This window comes from Electrona antarctica, assembly GCF_951216825.1.
Source record: "Electrona antarctica genome assembly, chromosome: 2".
Taxonomy (NCBI): domain Eukaryota; kingdom Metazoa; phylum Chordata; class Actinopteri; order Myctophiformes; family Myctophidae; genus Electrona; species Electrona antarctica.
Window position 1 is genome coordinate 13,314,937 of NC_136807.1, and position 19,884 is coordinate 13,334,820.

At 43.6% G+C, this 19,884-nt stretch overlaps 1 protein-coding gene across 3 annotated transcripts; it reads left to right on the top strand.

Annotated features, from left to right (window-relative positions):
- Nucleotides 1-11,330: 11,330 nt before the first annotated feature.
- On the top strand, nt 11,331-19,642 carry LOC306938476 (serine/threonine-protein kinase SBK1). Of its 3 annotated transcripts, XM_079522680.1 has the most exons (5): nt 11,331-11,347; nt 11,421-11,688; nt 14,581-14,764; nt 16,979-17,181; nt 18,957-19,642. In XM_079522680.1, exons 3-5 carry the CDS (start codon nt 14,590-14,592, stop codon nt 19,614-19,616), a joined length of 1,038 nt encoding a protein of 345 aa, XP_079378806.1. In that variant the 5' UTR covers nt 11,331-11,347; nt 11,421-11,688; nt 14,581-14,589; the 3' UTR covers nt 19,617-19,642. The 3 variants fall into 3 exon arrangements, with proteins under 3 accessions (XP_079378806.1, XP_079378805.1, XP_079378807.1); XM_079522679.1 differs by lacking the exon at nt 11,331-11,347 and having other exon boundaries at nt 11,392-11,688; XM_079522681.1 differs by lacking the exon at nt 11,331-11,347 and having other exon boundaries at nt 11,392-11,530.
- The last annotated feature ends 242 nt before the right edge of the window (nt 19,643-19,884 follow it).

Consider the following 19,884-nt stretch of genomic DNA (forward strand, 5'->3'; position numbering starts at 1 on the left):
AAGACGAAAAATGTTCGTCGACTACCTTTTTCCACTAAATGGAAACTAAATGGAAACTAAATGAAAACTAAATGAAAACTAAGCTATGACGACTAAAACTAAGACAAAATATACTGAACATTTCGTCAACAAATAAAAACTAGACTAAAATGTTAGGAATGGACTAGTGGGCAAGAGATCCAGTAGAAGTCATTTTACACTTGATTGCATGCTGAAAATAGCCGATCTACAAGCTCACAACGCGTCGCAGCGTGATGTGTTGTGAGCTTGTAGATCTGCTATTTTCAGCAAGTGTAAAACAGTTACATATAGGCCTACGTATGTTTAGTCTAATACATTTTAGTCGACTAAATCAACTGTAGATTTAGTCGACTAAATTGTATTGATATTTAGTCGACTAAAACTAGACTAAGACATTCCAGGTGACTAAAATATAAAAGAAAACTATTCAAGAGACTATGACTAAAACTAAAATCAAAATTTGCTGCCAAAAACAACACTGGCCCCACATGTACGACGGTGTCGCACACCGAAAATAGCAGATCTGCAAGCTCAAAACACGTTGCATCTGTGCCGCCTGTGAGCTTGTACATCGGCTATGTTTGGCCTCGACACCGCAATGCAAGGAGCTTTAGAGCTGAAACCATATATCAGCAGCCTGTCTTCACCCACTCTATCAAAACCAGCACTGCTGTAAAGCTAATTCCTTCTCGCCGCGTTCACATAATAACCTTTCTATATTAAGGCCCATTGCATTGCTCTGTCTTGTTCAACCAGGAAGGCCAGTATAGAGTAGGTGTCCCCGCGATGTGACTTCAGAAATCGATCCAGCCCGCCACGCCAGGCACTGGAAGTATTCTGTAGTACATCGCATGCCTTGCAGTGCTGAATGTACTGCGTATTGTGAGTTTTTAAAGAGCCAATTGCACAGCCAACCCACAGCAGCAGTTAATACCTCTGCTCATGTACATTGCACATTGTGTGAACTGTGAACATGTATATTGAGACTTACAAGGGATTTGGGACACGCACGCACGCACGCACGCACGCACGCACGCACGCACGCACGCACGCGCACGCGCACGCGCACGCGCACGCACGCAGAGATACCTTGCCTGCAGAGATACCTTGCCAATTTGCCAAGTACATAACTGTGAACTGTGATTTGTGAATTTGTTCTCTTGATTTTATAATGTGAATTTGTTCTTTGTATTTCTTTTTATTTTATTTTGTTCTGTTTTTTATTTTAAATTGTATTTTTAGTATTGTATTAGTTTTATTCAGGACCCCAGGAAGACTAGAGGCTCAGTCATGTGTCTCTAATGGGGATCCGTCAATAAACATAAACATACATATAAACATAAACACGCACGCACGCACGCACGCACGCACGCACGCACGCACGCACGCACGCACGCACGCACGCACGCACGCACGCACGCACGCACACACACACACACAATGCACTTTGTTTTACCGCAACTACTAAACCAGGCTGTGGGAATATGTCAACCATGACACTGAAAAATCCAGAGTGTTCATTTAATTCGGGAAGTGTAAATATGGACCAATAAAGAGTGCATTTTTACACTCTCTGAGTTAAATTGATGTCTTTATTGCTGTGCAGCTGTGGTTAAAATTGCATGCCTCTGGAGTTAAATCTCTCATCTGATTAGCAAAACATGTTTAAATCAGTTTTAGTGATGAAGTTGTTTCTATAGCCTTTCTGGCATAGAATCTATGCCATACACCATCCCTCATGTCATGCACTCAGACTAGATGTTCCACTTTATGCTTAATGGAATGTCCTGTTTGGAAGCCCGTGAGATCACAGGTGGATTTGAAGTTGATGAATTTGTTCGATCGGTTCCAGCTGACAGGCTTCCTGGATTTCTGTTTTACTAAAATGATACTACTGTCCACCTGCTGTACCCATCATAATAAAAATTATACAGTAGGCTGTAGGCCCTTATATGATTTGTGTTTGAACAATATGATATGACAGAAGGCATGTATGTATGTAAGTACTGTGTGTGTGTGTGTGTGTGTGTGTGTGTGTGTGTGTGTGTGTGTGTGTGTGTGTGTGTGTGTGTGTGTGTGTGTGTGTGTGTGTGTGTGTGTGTGTGTGTGTGTGTGTGTGCGTGTGCCACCTGGCTCTCCTTTCTTCCTTTGACTCTTGCATTCCTGTCTCTATAGTCTCTGCACTCTACTATAAATAAAGCATAAAAAACAGCAACAACTCGGTTGAAAGTAGTAAGTGTAGTTGAAAAGTGCACTTTAATAGTAAGGGAGTGTGCGTGCGTGCGTGCGTGCGTGCGTGCGTGCGTGCGTGCGTGCGTGCGTGCGTGTCTGTCCATGCGTCCAACAGCATTTGTCACAAACAGACTTGGACTGTCAAACTGCAGTTCATCACGACTAAGAAACCAATACCCAGAATTATTATTAACAATAGATAAATCTTTTCATCAGCAGGAGGAGCCAAGTGTCTGTAGACGACACGCACATGTCTGTAAATATGTCATGTCAGAGTGTCTCTCTCTGCGGAGGTCTTACTGTACGTTTGTACGTGTGTGAATGCAATATTTCACTTTTTCACTTAAGCCATTCTGTACAGGAACCCCTTTTGGTGTTACAATCATTATTGTTATACTTTAGCTATTGAAAAATAGCAGATCTACAAGCTCATAGGTCTACGAGCTTGTAGGTCTGCTATTTTTGAAAAAACGTGAAAATGTGGCGCACATCTTTGAATGTATATTCTTTCAGAGCGAACGTTTTTAACTCAAATCTTTGCTTCTGGGGGGTCCCTGGGACAACATATTTTCAGATGGGGGTCGGCGGCCAAATACATTTCTGGGGTCCTTGACATGAAATACTGAGAACTACTGACATAGAAACATGAGTTTTTTCAGAAAAATGTCATGATTGACATTTTTTTAAATTTCGACGTCAGGCCTAAATGGGTTAAAGACAAAGTCCAAAGTTCACCACACACACACACACACACACACACGCACGCACGCACGCACGCACGCACGCACGCACGCACGCACGCATGCACGCACGCACGCACGCAACACACACACACACACACACACACACACACACACACACACACACACACACACAAAGTGGCAGCCTTATGTCACAAATGTGGTTATATTACTCAAACAGCATGCAGAGGCAGTTAGCGCGTGTAGGAACAGTTAAGTCATAATCTCACTCGGAACAAGTTGGCTACAGTCCAGCACAGCTGTCAGATATGGTTCCTGATAAGAGAAACCCTTCTGGAAATGCTGACATGTTTATGTCATTTCTCACAGGGCTACATTTCTCAGTTTTCACATAGCAGCATAATGCAGCAAGCCTCACAATACAAAATAAAATACTCCAATTGATTTGGCTTTTGTGGGTGTGAGAGATATAGACTTACATAGTCAAAACCCTCTCTAGCTTATACGTTTATAAGGCTTATATTATTAGAATGACCCAACGTCACAGGTCTTTCCCGAGATTGTCCTGGTTTCAAGCTGGGTGTCCTCCTGAGTCCTGGCATATGTCTCTAAAACATTCATATGCCCCGGTTTTCAACACCAAATAGTCTTGGTTTTCAGCAATATAACCACTTGTTTTGAGTCTTACCTAGATTTGCATCATGTTCTGTGCTGTTGAAATGTGCTAAATCTTAAAATAATTATTGTCAAAAGTCTTAAGAGTACCAACAAGCTCGCTTTGTGAGACTATCAATTTGGAGTCTCACAATGCGAGCTTCGACACGATTGATGGGTATTTTCTTACCATATGATGTAGTGTTTCTTATTTTATGTTCACATCTTATTACTATGTTAAAAAAGACCTTGTATTTCTTTATTGTATCTGGTGAACAGGACTGCCCTGTCACACAGTGATGTTATATCAATATTTGCATGTGTATTAATTCCACTATCAGCTGTCGCCCACTCCAGATTGTCATGTTCATTATACCCAAAAGGGAAATAAGATTCAATGGAGAAACATGGAAGACTACCAGACGACAACCTTGCTCTTAAAGATGAGGATAAACATACACTCTCACCCTATGAGATAAATGAACAACAACAGAATCCTAATCACGGAACGTGATTAAAGTCGAAAACAGGATTCAGACCATCGGACGCCCATGACAGCCTGATGACATCTTACCCTGATGGGACCTTTCAGCCTATTGAAATGTGACAGCTGAATCCTAATCAATGACATGTTTTTCAGTATATATGTTTGTGCAAAATGATATGTTGACATTCAGAGCACTTAGGAGAATTCTCTCTCCTCTATCCTTTACAACTGTACACGCTCTGAATCTGAAGAAAGAAAACTAAAAGAAATCTGAGGAATACTTTAAGAACTTGTGTCTTGTGTCAAAACTCCTTTCAGGTTTTTTTACATTACTCTAAGTTCATCTTTTGTGTCATTGATACCTGGTGTTCTCACTTTTCCAGTGAAGTCTTATAAGGTCGAGGTATTTGCTCTCTAGGCTATTTCCCTAGCCTCAGTTATAAATCTATCAACGATCTACCATTTTTTTTGGTTGGTCACCCTGCAGTTTCTAAAACGTTTTCGAAAATGTTCACCCATAATGACATGCCCCAAATGTGGACTTTGGATTTCATTGCGTGCAGAAAGGAGGAGCACAGCTCACATTTATTGCTGGCTTTCATTGACTGTTTTTAGATCGTTTTGAAATTTGTCTTAGCTTTTTATTTGTAAACCTAATTCACATTGTTTTTTTTCTTTTCCTGATCTTCTGATGTATTGTGATTGTATTACTCGACGACACTGAAAATTAGTTTAATTACTCTGTGTAATTTCGAGAATAAATAAAACTTGAATAAATGAATACACTTTTATTAGCAACCGCTATATGACCAGCACATCAAATTTATAGATAGTATTGGCGTATCATTGCATGTCACTCATCTCATTTTCTGAGAATGTTCCAGGATGTCGTTACTGTCACAAAATATAAATCATCCGGTGGCATTTATTGGAAAGCTTGTGGTGAAAGTGTGAACCCATCAACTTGCTTGGCTCTGCTGAATCCCTGTCGATGGTTGCAGTGGAAATACTGAATCATCAGTGGTTTCTGAGCCCCCTCGCCCGCCGCGCCCCGCCCCAAAACCCACCCCTAACCCAACCTGAACCCACCCACCCTTCAGTTTGTTTTGGAAATGTTAGCCTCTGGCTTAATTTCACTGTGAACTAAAAATGGTGGGCATGCACATTTACTTGATGCCTATTAATCAAGCTATTCATATACAAAATAACCTGACGTTCCCTCAGGTGGTCCTCATATTGGGGTCCGGGGACCCCCATGGGTTTCCAGGGGGTCCCCAGTTATACTGTAGTTAGTTGTAACTGGATAATTCATCCCTAAAGGGCCAACGTTTCTGTGTAGTTTGTGAATAAATAGATGATTAATCATTAAAATTGCATTATATAGCTCTGTCTCACTCAAGCCCATTACTCAAGCCATTCTCCCCACCATAACAATAACATTTCAATAATATATCTGATTTCTTAATCTGTGTCACATCAACATTTATTTAACCACTTTAACCTTATTTCATATACTACAGCTGTCCTACAAACGGCTACGTCACATGCAGATCAGCTATTAAAAAGAAAATCTTTTTTATTTTATTTTATTTTTTCACAAAATGGGGAATAACTTCTTTAGTGCAAATTGTCCCAAATTCTTTTCAGATGAGGGGTCTGCGGTAGCCTGGCTCCAGCCTTCGAATCGCTATAGCCTCGCAGTGAAACGAAGTCAGAATTCAGGCCAGGTCTGCAGCCAAATACATACAGTGCATGTATAGTAGGGGGGTCCTTGACGTGAACCTGTTTAAGAAGCACTGCCGTATACAGTTGCTAATCATAAAAAAGGGAGTGGGCGGTGGGTGTTGAAAGAATTGCTCAAAATGGCCGATGTAGCTCACACTCATCATGTTTACGTGGTTAAACAGGGAGACAAGCTCCAATGTGTGAAGCATTACTGATCCTGCCAGAAAAAGATGGTCGAATATTTGTTGTAAACGGCACAGTGAGGACTCCCTCTGTGCATCGCTCCACACCAGGGACGTGCTCACAACACGTCGCAATGCGACGCGTTGAGAGCTTGTAGATCAGCTATTTTCGGGGCGCAACCCAGCACTCTTTATCTACTGGAGATGCGGTGTAGGCCTACGACATGGATTTCTAAACAAATTAGTTCAACGCAAAATACCGCGCGCAAGTTCAGGAGACTTCAGAAAAAAGGGAAATTCTCCTGAATGCTGCCTTTCGGTATGGCATGGAATGGGGCATTTTGCATTTGTTTCACCATAGTAAATGCTGCATTCGTGGTCTGGAGAGGGCAGTTGTTTTACAGACGGGGCTGAAGCCCCCTTTGACGTCTATGTGTGCACGTCCCTGCTCCACACACAGTTCTGTAATTCCATTCCTGACGGCTCCTCGAGACCGTGGAGGTGGTCCTGGGTATAGTGAGTGCTTGGTGTATACCATGTGCGTGTGCAGAGGTCGGGACTCTGTTCTGTCTGGCGCCCTGAAGACCACATTGCCCCGTGCTGTGCGTAAGAGATCCCTGACGTGACATACCCCCGCTGTTGGTGGTGACAGCGTAACACGATGAGCACCAGTCTGAAAGGCTCACACAGCCATTTTTCATGCCATTTTGAAAGCCTATAAAGAGAGTTTGTTATGGCGCTTCTGTGCCATGGCTGACGTGATGCTTTAAACATCCACATAGTGAACGAAGAGATACTGTGCTCTTTATAGTTGACCACAGGCAAGACCACACAGTACTGGTTTATTAATATGTGCTCGTGAACTGATTTTGCACATTGTACGAACCAACGTGGTTTCTTGTGTCTTGGTCGGGTCGTCAAAAATGGCCTCACTCCCAATTCAGCAGCAACAGCATAGCTTTGTTCTGATATGTTATTATTTTTTATTTTTTTTATCATCGATTTTGTTCACCGGGTGCCCATTTTTCACCGGGTGCCAGTTGTCTAAGCTGTAATCCTGGGCACTGCTCTCCCTCTGCCGACCTGGGGAGAGCCCCGAAATGAGCTCATGCTTCCTTCAATGCACGAGGAGTGAGCAGGCTGCTCCTGACATGGGGGAGTTTCCCCAGCAGGACGTATAGCGTGTGGAATGAACAACAACTGGATCAACATATTTTAAGTTGGGGGTCGACGGCCAATTACATATATCTTTGGGGGTCCTCGACATGAAAATGTTTGAGAACGACTGACATAGCTCATAAGTTTTTGTGAAAACGGTCATGATTTAGAATTCATTTGTAGAATCGTCCTCACCAGGAAATTCTCCACGATCTTTAATTATTCTGTGTATCTCTTAGTTACACAACTGTTTGTTTATGCTTTATGCAGTTTGTTTATGCTTAATAATACTTATTAAGATGATTCCTGTCAGACAGCTCTGGAGCTGCGGTGGTGTGAGAGAGTCAGGCCAGCAGACAGCTCTGGTGCTGCGGTGCTGTGAGAGAGTCAGGCCAGCTGCTATGCTCTGACAGGAGAGGGAGCTGACAGGCTGGAGGAGGAAGAGACAATACGTCACTGATCAATCACAGCTTGCTGCTGTAAGAAACCTTCATTTTATGTTTACTTTAGTTTTTACATGTTACTACAGCCAAGCAGTTCAGTCAAAACAGTTCCGTTTTTGTACCCCGCCCCCCCCCCCCCCCCCCCCCCGTCCAGAAACAGCAAACATAGATTCTTCTTCTCTAGCAGACACAAATGTATCTTGACACACAGATGTCACTCATTTATTGTATTTAGTAGACCTTTTTTTTGCCATTTTCACGGGTCATACTTTGACAAACTCCTCCTATAAGGATGCTCAGATCCACCTCAAAGTCGCTCAGCATACACAAAAGACCTTAAAGATAAAATGTGATGAAAACCGTGCGTTTCCGTGAAACGGTGTGACCATGGCGACGTGTCAAACTTCACCGCCAAGTGAAAATATAGCCGAGATCAGGTTTTTCCTTTTTTTTCCTACAGTATGTAACTGATTGCCAGCTGGACAGAGGTGCGAGGGCCCGGTTCATCGCTGCTTTTGAGCTTCCTCGACAGTGTGCATGCATACATTTTTAAACAAAACAAGATAAAATACATAATTTAAAACAAAAGGAGTCTACCGACGCGCCTCAAGCTTTGGAACGGTTGGTCCGGTGCTTCACAGGGACAAGGACACTTGATGCAGAAGGAGGATACCTGTAGGACACTGGAGCAGCACGAACATTTTAAGCCTTTTATTTTATTAAAAGGTCTTCATCAGAGTCATGACTCTGATGAAGAATGTCCGTGCTACTCCAGTGTCCTCTCCACCTTCTACATAATTTAAAACTTATAAAAAGATTTTCGGTCTCTTTTCGGTTGCCTTTGGGAAAACGTGCATGGCCGGCCCCGATTAGTGAAGCTTGCCTGCTTCCACTGCTTTGATCCAATGGCTGCTGGCTTATGACTGAGTGACATCTCATTAACCTTACACAACCTCGTACACTCAGGCACTGCAAAACATGAAAGTATCCATTTCTGCGCTTCGTTATTACCAACAACTGCTGTGGCCTGCAATGGCCCCCCCGGAATTACTGCGCGAGGCCACTATAGTGTTGAGTGAATACATTCTCAATGAAACGTGCATGTGCGTGCCCTTACGCAGTAGTAGTGGCGCTCAAAAGCGCTGAGTGAGTGCTCGCGCGCACGCGGAAAGCCGTCACTATACACACACAGGGACAAACAACACCTCATTAGGCCTGTTCGAGTTGTAGCCGACATATACCCAGGGGTTTGTTTGTACAAGTGCCACAGCTTGAGTGTATTCATGACTGTCGCTTCAGGGACATGGAGATAAGACCCGCACTAGAGGCCATGGCTGGATCCGTTTCACACTCATATCATCCCCCGTATACAGTGGCTTAACGCGACACAGCGGCTAATACGATATTTGCCAAAAGCTGTAAAAAGCATCTCAGAACAGGACACGTGCTATAATAGCCACACTGTGTTTTTGTCGCTTCATGTCGAGAAGAAACCTTGTACAGTATATGTCTCCATATTTCAACCTATTACGTGTTTTTTCCTTTTGTAAATGAATGCATTACTTCACAAAGTGTCTAAGAGCTCACGTGTCATGATACAACACATTGTTAGCTTGTAGATCTGCTGTTTTTGCTAGGCCTATTTGGTGAGACAGGGTGTCAACCCATTTAGGACTGAGGCTGAGTCTAAAAACACCTTCTAAATCCTGCCCTAAGTTTTCTGGAAAAAATAAATATGAATCATCTGGTGGCATTTATTGGGACGCTTGTGGTGAAAGTGTGAACACATCAACTTGCTTGGCCCTGCTGAATCCATTTCAATGTCGCAGTGGAAATAATTAATCATCGGTGGTTTCTCGAGCCTCCTCACCTGCCCCAACCCACCCCCAAAAATGTGTTTTTTTCTTTTATGTTGCTATGTACTGTACATAGCAACAAGAACCCCAAAAAGAGGTTCCCGTCCTGAAGGGGTAAAACACCAAAAGGGGTTCCTGTAGATAACAACATACATGTAGTTATAACTACATTTCCTCACATTCAAATTCATCATAGCATCAGCAGATTTCAAGATTTCAAGTCACAGAGTGGCGGCGTGTGTGTGTGTGTGTGTGTGTGTGTGTGTGTGTGTGTGTGTTTGTGTGCGTGCGTGTGTATGTGCGTGCGTGCGTGCGTGCGTGCGTGCGTGCGTGCGTGCGTGCGTGCGTGCGTGCGTGCGTGCGTGCGTGCGTGCGTGCGTGCGTGCGTGCGTGCGTGCGTGTGACTGACTGGTGTGTGCTTATCTTACAGGATCAGACCTTCAGTGCTCAACTTCCAGAAAGTCGGGGGTTTTCTCTCACACTGCTGCTCACACTATCTTGATGAACAAGCCGTTTGGACGGATGTGTAAATGGAAACGCCAAAAGCGGTGTGGTTAAAAGGTGCACAGCAATGTGTTCTTTACCTCCTCATAAGAACCACTTAGTGCAACTTCGTGTAAAGCCTCCCAACAGTTCAAATATTAATAATACTAGTTATCTGTATTGTCCCGAAGGATATTTGTCTTTGCAGTCTGTTCAAACACCCACATCAAAATCAATAACTCCAAGACAACAAACATGTGGTCTCCACTGTGTACAGAACCATCTTATCATACATGACCCACAGTATACAGAACCATTTTATCATACATGACCACAGTATACAGAACCATTTTATCATACATGACCCACAGTATACAGAACCATTTTATCATACATGACCCACAGTATACAGAACCATTTTATCATACATGACCCACAGTATACAGAACCATTTTATCGGCAGGGAAGTTTGTTTAATGCCGCGATGGCTGCAGGGGCAAAACTCCTACTAAAACGGACTTGTTTATTTTTATTTTTATTTTCCATGGCAAGGTTCTGTATCTTTGTCCAGATGGCATGAGGTTAAAGAAGTGATACAGAGCATGATCAGTGTCATTTGATATTGAAAGTGCTAGCCGTGTGATATGGCCTTATTGCATACATGGAAAACACATGATCAGTTCCACACAATATTTAGAATAGAAAATTTGTCTCGATTTGAATCAGTTGTAATTCGTCAATATTATTGCACAAATAAGAAAATAAATAAACATTAATTTGACATTTGAGGGATGCAAATATCCCCACATCGCTGTAACTTTGAATGGATGCTTTGGGACTATAGCAGTCAGCTACCCCTGATCCATGTTAGCTGGATCCCATAGGCTACCCTATATTTCTGTGTTTTGATCTCCCCCCTCTCTCTCTCTCTCTCCCTATCTCTCGCTCTCCTCTTTGTGTGTGTGTGTGTGTGTGTGTGTGTGTGTGTGTGTGTGTGTGTGTGTGTGTGTGTGTGTGTGTGTGTGTGTGTGTTTGTGTGTGTGTGTGTGTGTGTGTGTGTATGTGTGTGTGTGTGTGTGTGTGTGTGTGTGTGTGTGTACATATGTGTGTGTGTGTGTGTGTGTGTGTGTGTGTGTGTGTGTGTGTGTGTGTGTGTGTGTGTGTGTGTGTGTGTGTGTGTGTGTGTGTGTGTGTGTGTGTGCGTGCATGCGTGCGTGCGTCTGCGTGTGCGTGTACACAGTGTCAGTGTGTGCGTGGCTGTATTATGAGTGCCCTTTGCAGGGGCTCTCTGTAATCAGCTGTCAAAGGGGCTCTCACTAAGTCCCTTACACATACTGGTGGTTCAAAGCTGAGCAGAGCTGACAGAGCCGTGCACAGACAGACAGCACCTCTCGTTCAGGGCAGTGTGATAGTTCTTTCTGTGCTGCATGAGTTCATTCCGTCTGCACACTGATCCATGCCTCAGCAGTACAGTACAGTACAGTACTGTACTGTAGTGAAGGTGAAGAAAGGACAGCCAGATTCAACCTGCAGCTGAAACGTATAACATCGATGACCACATGCACGTCACCTCGCCGCACGGTGGCATGTGTGTGACTGAGTGGGCGAGGGAGTGACTGTGAGTCATTGCGTGCGTGTGTGTGTGAATGTGTGTGCGTGTGTGTTTGTGTGTTTGTTCGTGGGTGGTTTTGGAGTTTTGTCAGCCACAACCGATTTCTGCAAACAGATCGTAAAAAAGAAAAAAAGGTAAGACTGAAAAAGGTGTTACAAATATAGCTGACATGAAATGCTGATGCTGATATACTCAAAGAGTACATTTTCCTTGTTGTTGACTTTTGACAAACTAATGTTGTGGAAATTGCACTCAAAGTTTGGAAATACAATATTCACTGTTACTAACAGTATTAGTGTGTGACAATGATGTTTGAAATCATTATAATTATTTTTTCATCATTAATTAAAGCTTTGTCATGCAGTATTATCTTTTACCATGGTATCAAGCTTAAAAAGGTTACATCAAGTTGTAATATTAAGCTTTCTGTTGTTGTTGTTTTTTTACAGCATGCACTTGCTATCCACATTGTTTAAATACATAACTAGGGATCATAAACACATATTTGTATATATGTCACAGTCACTGCATGTGTCAACAGCACACTTTCATATAACGGTCGCAACTGCCAATAACAGTAAACCTTTCAGCATCTGCAATAAATTGTGTTGTGCAGCTTTTGCATATGCAGCAGTTTAGCACAACTCACTGAAAGGTGTCTGAAGACTAACTCAACATTAGTATTGGAGCTGCCCAATGATTATTCAGACTGTGAGCCTTGACACCAATGACATAATGTTTTTACCAAAGTCCCCATTATTATTATTATTATTATTATTATTATTTTTTTTTTTTTTTTATTACCCTTATTATTACCCTTATTATTACCCTTATTATTACAATTATTAGTATTATTATTAGTATTATTATTAGTATTATTATTACAGTAGGCCTACATACATTTAGTTTACAGGTAGACTGCATCAGATTTAGTACCTTCAAGCTATAGGTTTATTATTTTGATTGATTGATTGATTGATTACTTTATTGAAAAATAAATTTCAAAAGGATAGAGTCAGGACCACAACGGTGTATAGTATTAGTAGCCTAATTAATTTGCACTTTTCATTTTTGGCCTTTTACTTTGAGAACTGTCTTTTTCTTGTCTTTCTTTATAACAGGTATAGTTTAGATATAGTTGTAGTTTTACAGATTAATTTATGTAATGTAATACGGCAAAGTACATAAAAACTATGTGTTGGATAAGATATTAAAATTTAAAATATACCTCTTCGAACTCCTTTCTATGAAACACATATATAATTGTAAAAGTGCAGTTCCAATAATAAATGCCAAATGCATATATTGTTTTCTATTTTTGTCATGAAAATATCGGCAAGATCCGAGTGCAAATCACAAATAAACCTTTATAAGTATAGGCTACAGTTTGTGCAATTCAGAATAAGATGGAGGCGTAATACATTATTTGCATGGCTGCGTTCAAGTACGTTGTAATTACATACTTGTATGTATCAGTGTTGATTTTGACAACACATTTTAATTTTAGTTTTAGTCATAGTCTTTTGAAAAGTTCTCATTTAGTTTTAGTCACATTTTAGTCAACTGGACTGTTTAAGTGTTAGTCTAGTTTTAGTCGACTAAATATCATAAGATTTTAGTCGACTAAATCTACAGTTTAGTTGACTAAAATGTATACTAAAATGTATTTTGGCGGGCCTTGATGCTATACCGTAATGACTGATTTTACACTTGAAAATAGCCGCTCTACAAGCTCACAACTTGTGAGCTTGTTGATCGGCTATTTTCAGTATGCAACCAAGTGTAAATGACTTACACTGGATCTCTTGTCCACTAGTCCCTTCCTAACATTTTAGTCTAGTTTTTATTTGTTGACAAAATCGTCAACATAGTTTTCAAATTTAGTTTCCACTTAGTTTTCGTCAGTGAAAAAAGGTAGTTGACGAACATTTTTTGTGACAGTATCAGTCGACCAAATCAACACCGTATGTAAGATGTTATTCAACATCATTCATCTGTCATCATCAGGGGTCATTGATATGTCCATATATGGACACATGTGACCGTGGCGGGGACTTGGCCTTGTCCGTGGCAAACGTCTCATTTTCTTTTTTGAGGGGCGCTAGCCCCTCCCATATTCAGCTACAGTGTAGATTTTCGTCTTACACAAACATTTAATTCCCATTGACAATGAATGGAGAATTTATACGTCATACATGTGGACGAGCATATCAGCTATTTTTGTCCTACACAAAGATTGACAATGAATGGATGATGTACGGTGATGAGAGCGCCCCTCACTTCACACGGGTGTGATTTTTTAGACCCAATTACTGAATGTCAAGTCTCCAGGTTTTCTTCAGAATATGTATGACACTTATTTACTTCAACACTATGGCATATTATAGTCCAACTAGTACTAGTAGTTTTCAAATGTTTTATTATATGCAAGGACCCCTTTAACCCAAACGGAACCAAATGGTAATATTATTATCCGGTCGTTTTGCATGTCCGAGGCAAAATTAACTTTGACAAAAATGTCCACCACAAGCCGATGACCCCTGACCATTATAATTTGTGATCAATTAATTAAATTATATATTATGACTGTATTTAATTTATTCACGTACATAATATGAAACTGTACGTTTAACATTTGTGACCGTTTCTGACCGAGGAAAAGTCATTGCATTTTTGCAGGGAATCATAGCTTCAAATTGACATATTGGTTGTTCAGTTTGACCCTTTGGAGATATGGCAGTAATGCATAAAACAGCGAGTTGAGAAAACAGGCTTGAAAGGTTCACTTCTGTGGACACTAACATTACACCTAGCTACATGCTTAAGAATTTATTTCATATTTGCATGTCAATTTCAGCTCTGACATGCTCTAGTATGTGAAGAGTCTGCCTGTGCTATTAACTAATTTTGGATATATATATTTTAAAAAAAAACTGTTTTTCTCCTCTCCTGAACAGTTAGTCTTGCCGCCATGACTCTCTCTGTATCAACATTTTGTCTTGACACGTCCCATACATGTTTGCCAGATAGAGAAGATGATTGAACTGGGTCTGGCCGACGGTCTGGCCGACGGCAGCCTGATAGACGAGCTGATGGAGATCACGGCGCAGAGCCTCAGCCACCTGGAGATCAAGGAACACTTTAACGTCATCAAGGAGATCGGCCGGGGGAAGTACGGCAAGGTGCTGCTGGTCACACACCGCCGCAGAGGTAGGCAGGTGCTGCTGCTGGTCACACACCTCCACAGAGGTAGGCAAGGTGCTGCTGGTCACACACCGCCACAGAGGTAGGCAAGGTGCTGCTGGTCACACACCTCCACAGAGGTAGGCAAGGTGCTGCTGGTCACACACCGCCACAGAGGTAGGCAAGGTGCTGCTGGTCACACACCGCCACAGAGGTAGGCAAGGTGCTGCTGCTGGTCACACACAGCCACAGAGGTAGGCAAGGTGCTGCTGGTCACACACCTACACAGAGGTAGGCAAGGTGCTGCTCTCCACAGAGGTAGGCAAGGTGCTGCTGGTCACACACAGCCACAGAGGTAGGCAAGGTGCTGCTGGTCACACACCGCCACAGAGGTAGGCAAGGTGCTGCTGGTCACACACCTCCACAGAGGTAGGCAAGGTGCTGCTGGTCACACACAGCCACAGAGGTAGGCAAGGTGCTGCTGGTCACACACCGCCACAGAGGTAGGCAAGGTGCTGCTGGTCACACACCGCCACAGAGGTAGGCAAGGTGCTGCTGCTGGTCACACACCGCCACAGAGGTAGGCAAGGTGTTGCTGGTCACACACCGCCACAGAGGTAGGCAAGGTGCTGCTGGTCACACACCGCCACAGAGGTAGGCAAGGTGCTGCTGGTCACACACCGCCACAGAGGTAGGCAAGGTGCTGCTGGTCACACACCGCCACAGAGGTAGGCAAGGTGCTGCTGGTCACACACCGCCACAGAGGTAGGCAAGGTGCTGCTGGTCACACACAGCCACAGAGGTAGGCAAGGTGCTGCTGGTCACACACCTCCACAGAGGTAGGCTTGAGCAATGATTCTATAATAACAGGGCCGGTTCTAGGGGGGATGCGTCCTGCACACCCAATCAAAGGTTATGGGGAATATATATATTTTTAGCCAATATAAAAAAATACCACAAAGTATCTGTATGTACAAATCTGTAACTCAGAATCCCATTTGGTTCCTATAAATAATCTAGCTGCATGGGGACCCCCTGAAGGATCCCTGGGGGTCCCAGAGCCCACATTGAGAACCAGCTGGGCTATACACGAACACAAGTAGTGTCCTTAGATGTGTCTTGACCTTACCAGTTAGTTACTCACTTTGCAATTGTGTACCTTTGTATTATTTGAGTAATTATTAAACTGAATTGAGTTTTTACATAGACCTGCATATTCCTATAGCGGCCGGTTCCAGTTTAGCACTAGCTTGTTTATCATGCAGTGAATAGACGATAAATGAATGAATAAATAAGCCTGCATACAGTAAATACATAAAGGAACATACAGTTGGGTGCCACCGATATTGTCCCTTATCATTTGACCCATTTAGGCCTGACCTCAACATTTTAAAAAATCCTTCTAAATCCTCCAGTTTTCTATTTCTATTTTCACGATTTTTCAAAAATAGCAGACCTACAAGCTCGTAGCGCGCCACTCGGTGGCGCGCTATGAGCTTGTAGATCTGCTATTTTTCAATAGCTAAATTATAACATAATGTTTAAAACACCAAAAGGGGTTCCCGCCCAAAATGGGTTAACTGTCCTTTTGCGCAGATCACGCAAACCTCAGCAAAAAGAAAAGGACAATATCGATGGCCTCCAACTGTAGCAAGGCGTGATGGTTGGCGGAAATGCTACTGCATCATGGTCTATAAAAAAATACCAACAGTGTGGAAAAAATGTGGTCACAACTAACCGGAATGCAGTGTCACTCTGTAAAATATGAATATCTCGTGAGCAGGGACGTGCACACATAGACATCAAAGGAGGCTTCAGCCCCTGCCATTTTACCCGTCTGTAAAACAACTGCCCTCTCCAGGCAGCGAATGCAGCATTTTCTATGGTGAAAGAAATGCAAATGCCACTCCTTTCCAGTCTCCTGAACTTGAACGCAGAATTTTCCGTTGAACAAATTTATATATATTATTTCTAATATTTTTTAGAAATCCATGTCGTACACCACATCTCCACTAGCTAAAGAGTGCTGGGTTGTGCCCCGGAAATAGCTGATCCTTAAGCTCTCAACGCGTCGCAACGCAACGCGTTGTGACCTTGTAGATCTGCTATTTTCGCTATTTTTGTCCAAAAGTGCCCTCTTACGAGATTTCATCCCCTGTCCCTCTAACACTCTCTGCACGTCCCTGTCTGTGAGTGAACTAAAGCGTGGAGCTTTGACGATGTCGGCCTAATTAAACGCAGGGACGCCCATGGCCCTGAAAGTGATGGCCAAATCCTCCACAAAGCTGCAAGGCTTCCTGAGGGAGTATTGCATCTCTTTGCACCTGTCCTGCCACCCCTGCATCGTGGGCCTCTTTGGCATCGCCTTCCAGTCCAACGAGCACTACGGTTTCGCTCAGGAGCTGGTCATCGGGAGGGACCTGTTTGCTGTCATCCAACCTAAGGTGAGTATTATGTCAGTAAAACATAATAATAATACACATGCACGCACGCACGCAAGCAATAGTCGCTATTAGACGTCCTTCTAAAAAACAGCTAATCGACATCGAAGCTAAGCCTAGACCACTAAAAAACAAAAAAATCGTATTTTAGACATTAATAGCCTGAGGAATGCTCCGTTTGCACGCATACATTTTAATCATTTAATTATGTCCACATAAGAGATACAATAAAAGGACTGTACAAGGTGCTGTACAAAATGCAGTCAGCAAATCTTGGACAAATACCCACACACCCTTCAAGTAACGCAGTGTCTTCGCCATATTTGGCGGCTACCGTCTACCGATACTATAAAAGAGAATTTTGCAAGCCATTTAGCTGCTTTTTTTGGCATCACAAGTTGTTGTCCTAGGATCTAGGCTTCCAAAAATACACACTTGTAGATTGCACCTATAGCCTAGCTCTATGATGGTCTGGAGGAGTGGCTTGTATTTAATGACTTTAGTCATTAAAGGCTTCTTCTAAACAAGAAACAAAGGTTCAAGAATGGAAACTGATCTGTTTCCTTCATTGACAACAACATCTGGTGTACACACACTAGAGTTCTCAAACTCTGCTCGAACTCAACCAGGCCAAATCAGACCCGACGTTTTCGGGCCAGGACTAAAATGTATGCTAAACAGTAGGGCCGGGCCAGGCCTCGGGCCTCCAAACCCGACCCGACCCAACGTTTTAAGCCCGGGTCAGCCTAAAATCTATGCTAATTAGTCGGGCCGGGCCTCGGGCCTGATCAGTTAGGGCCCAGGTAGGGCCCTAACTGATCAGGGCCTTAATTTTCAGGCCCATTGAGAACTCTAACACGCACACGCACACGTGCACAGGCACACACACGCGCGCGCGCACGCACGCACGCACGCACGCACGCACACACACACACACACACACAATATTTGCCCATAAGGCCAATGGTGTGGATATTAAACAGTCCCATTTTCATCTTTACTAGTCCTCTGTAATGCTCATTATAAGATAGCACAGTTTCTGTATACTGGGAACTATGGCCTAGCAGTGACATCATTGGTATTGTAGGCAGGTTTATGTTAAACTTTAGGAAGGATACATGTCAGTCAGGACGAGCCCACAGTGACACTCCACAGGTTTTATAGTGAATGGAAATGCTTCAGAGCTTCATGTGACTTTGTCTTTTCTTTCTTTAGAGCCAAAGAGCCATATTATGTTCAATGAACATCCATATCCAAGCCCTATAGCATCCGTTCTCAAAGTGGGGTACTTGAGGTACCAGTTCCAGTGGGTCCCGTTATGAACCGAATGGACCCTTATGGGTCTGTAACTCAGAGAGCGTACAAACATTTGGTTCCATTTGTACACTCTCAGAGTTAAATTAACAGTGATTTTACAATATAAGTTGGGGTCCCAGAGATAGAAATGCCATTAGATGGGGGTCCGTAGCCTAATGCATGTCAAAATACGTTGGTTAGACATACTAACAGTCAGACAACACCGACGCTCACGACATGCATGCAGTTAAAACTAACCCGTGGCTTCCAGGCTGTGAGCTTAGGTTTCTAGGGTTGTGTTTTGGGTAGGGTGTCGGACTAATGCGTGTCGGACTGTTAGTACGTCGGACCAAACACACTCTTATCGGGGTCCCTGCATGGCGTATCTTTTCAAATGGAGGTCCGCGGACTAACATCCTTGACATAACAAAGTTCGAGAACCACTGCATTGTGGTAAAAAAAGAAAATGTCCTCCCCTGCAGGTGGGCATCCCAGAGGAGTCGGTGAAGCGCTGCGTCCTCCAGATCGCCAGCGCGCTGGAGTTCATCCACGAGCACGGCCTGGTGCACCGCGACGTCAAGCCCGAGAACATCCTGCTGCTGGACAGCCACTGCTGCCGGGTCAAGCTGGCCGACTTCGGCCTGGCCCAGAAGCGGGGCACGCTGATCCGCTTCATCACAGGAACGCTGCCCTACATGGCCCCGGAGCTGTGCGCCGTGGTGCTGCCGGAGGGCCAGGAGGAAACAAGTGCGCCGCCGCTCAGCGTGGAGCCCAGCCTGGACACGTGGGCCTTCGGCGTGGTCATCTTCTGCATCCTCACGGGCTACTTCCCCTGGGAGCGCTGCGTCGACGCCGACGACTTCTACCAGGAGTTCGCCGACTGGTGCGGCACGGCCGTGAGCGCAGGAGAGGCGAAACCCGACGACGGCGAGGAGGAGGAGGACTTTCCGCCTCTGTGGAGGAGGTTCACGCCGGAGGCCATGGCGATGTTCGGGAAGCTGCTCGCTCTGGACGCGGGGGCGCGGAGCACGGTCGGGGAGGTGAGGGCTTACGCGGAGAAAGACTGGCTGAAGCCGCAGTACAGGAATGAGCAGCAGGCGGACACTGGGAATAATGGCAAGGAGAAGCAGTCTGGTACCTAACACCCTGGCCTGGAGAATTCATATTTGTACTAGAGAGAGAGAGAGAGAGAGAGAGAGAGAGAGAGAGAGAGAGAGAGAGAGAGAGAGAGAGAGAGAGAGAGAGAGAGAGAGAGAGAGAGAGAGAGAGAGAGAAAGAACATAGTTGTTTAGAGTTTACACTAGATGAATTGTAGTGAATGCTAAAGTTTAAACACCAAAGTAACAAACAATGTAATTCATTAGTAAACAATATCCTGAAATATCATTGGCACTATCATTGGTATTCACA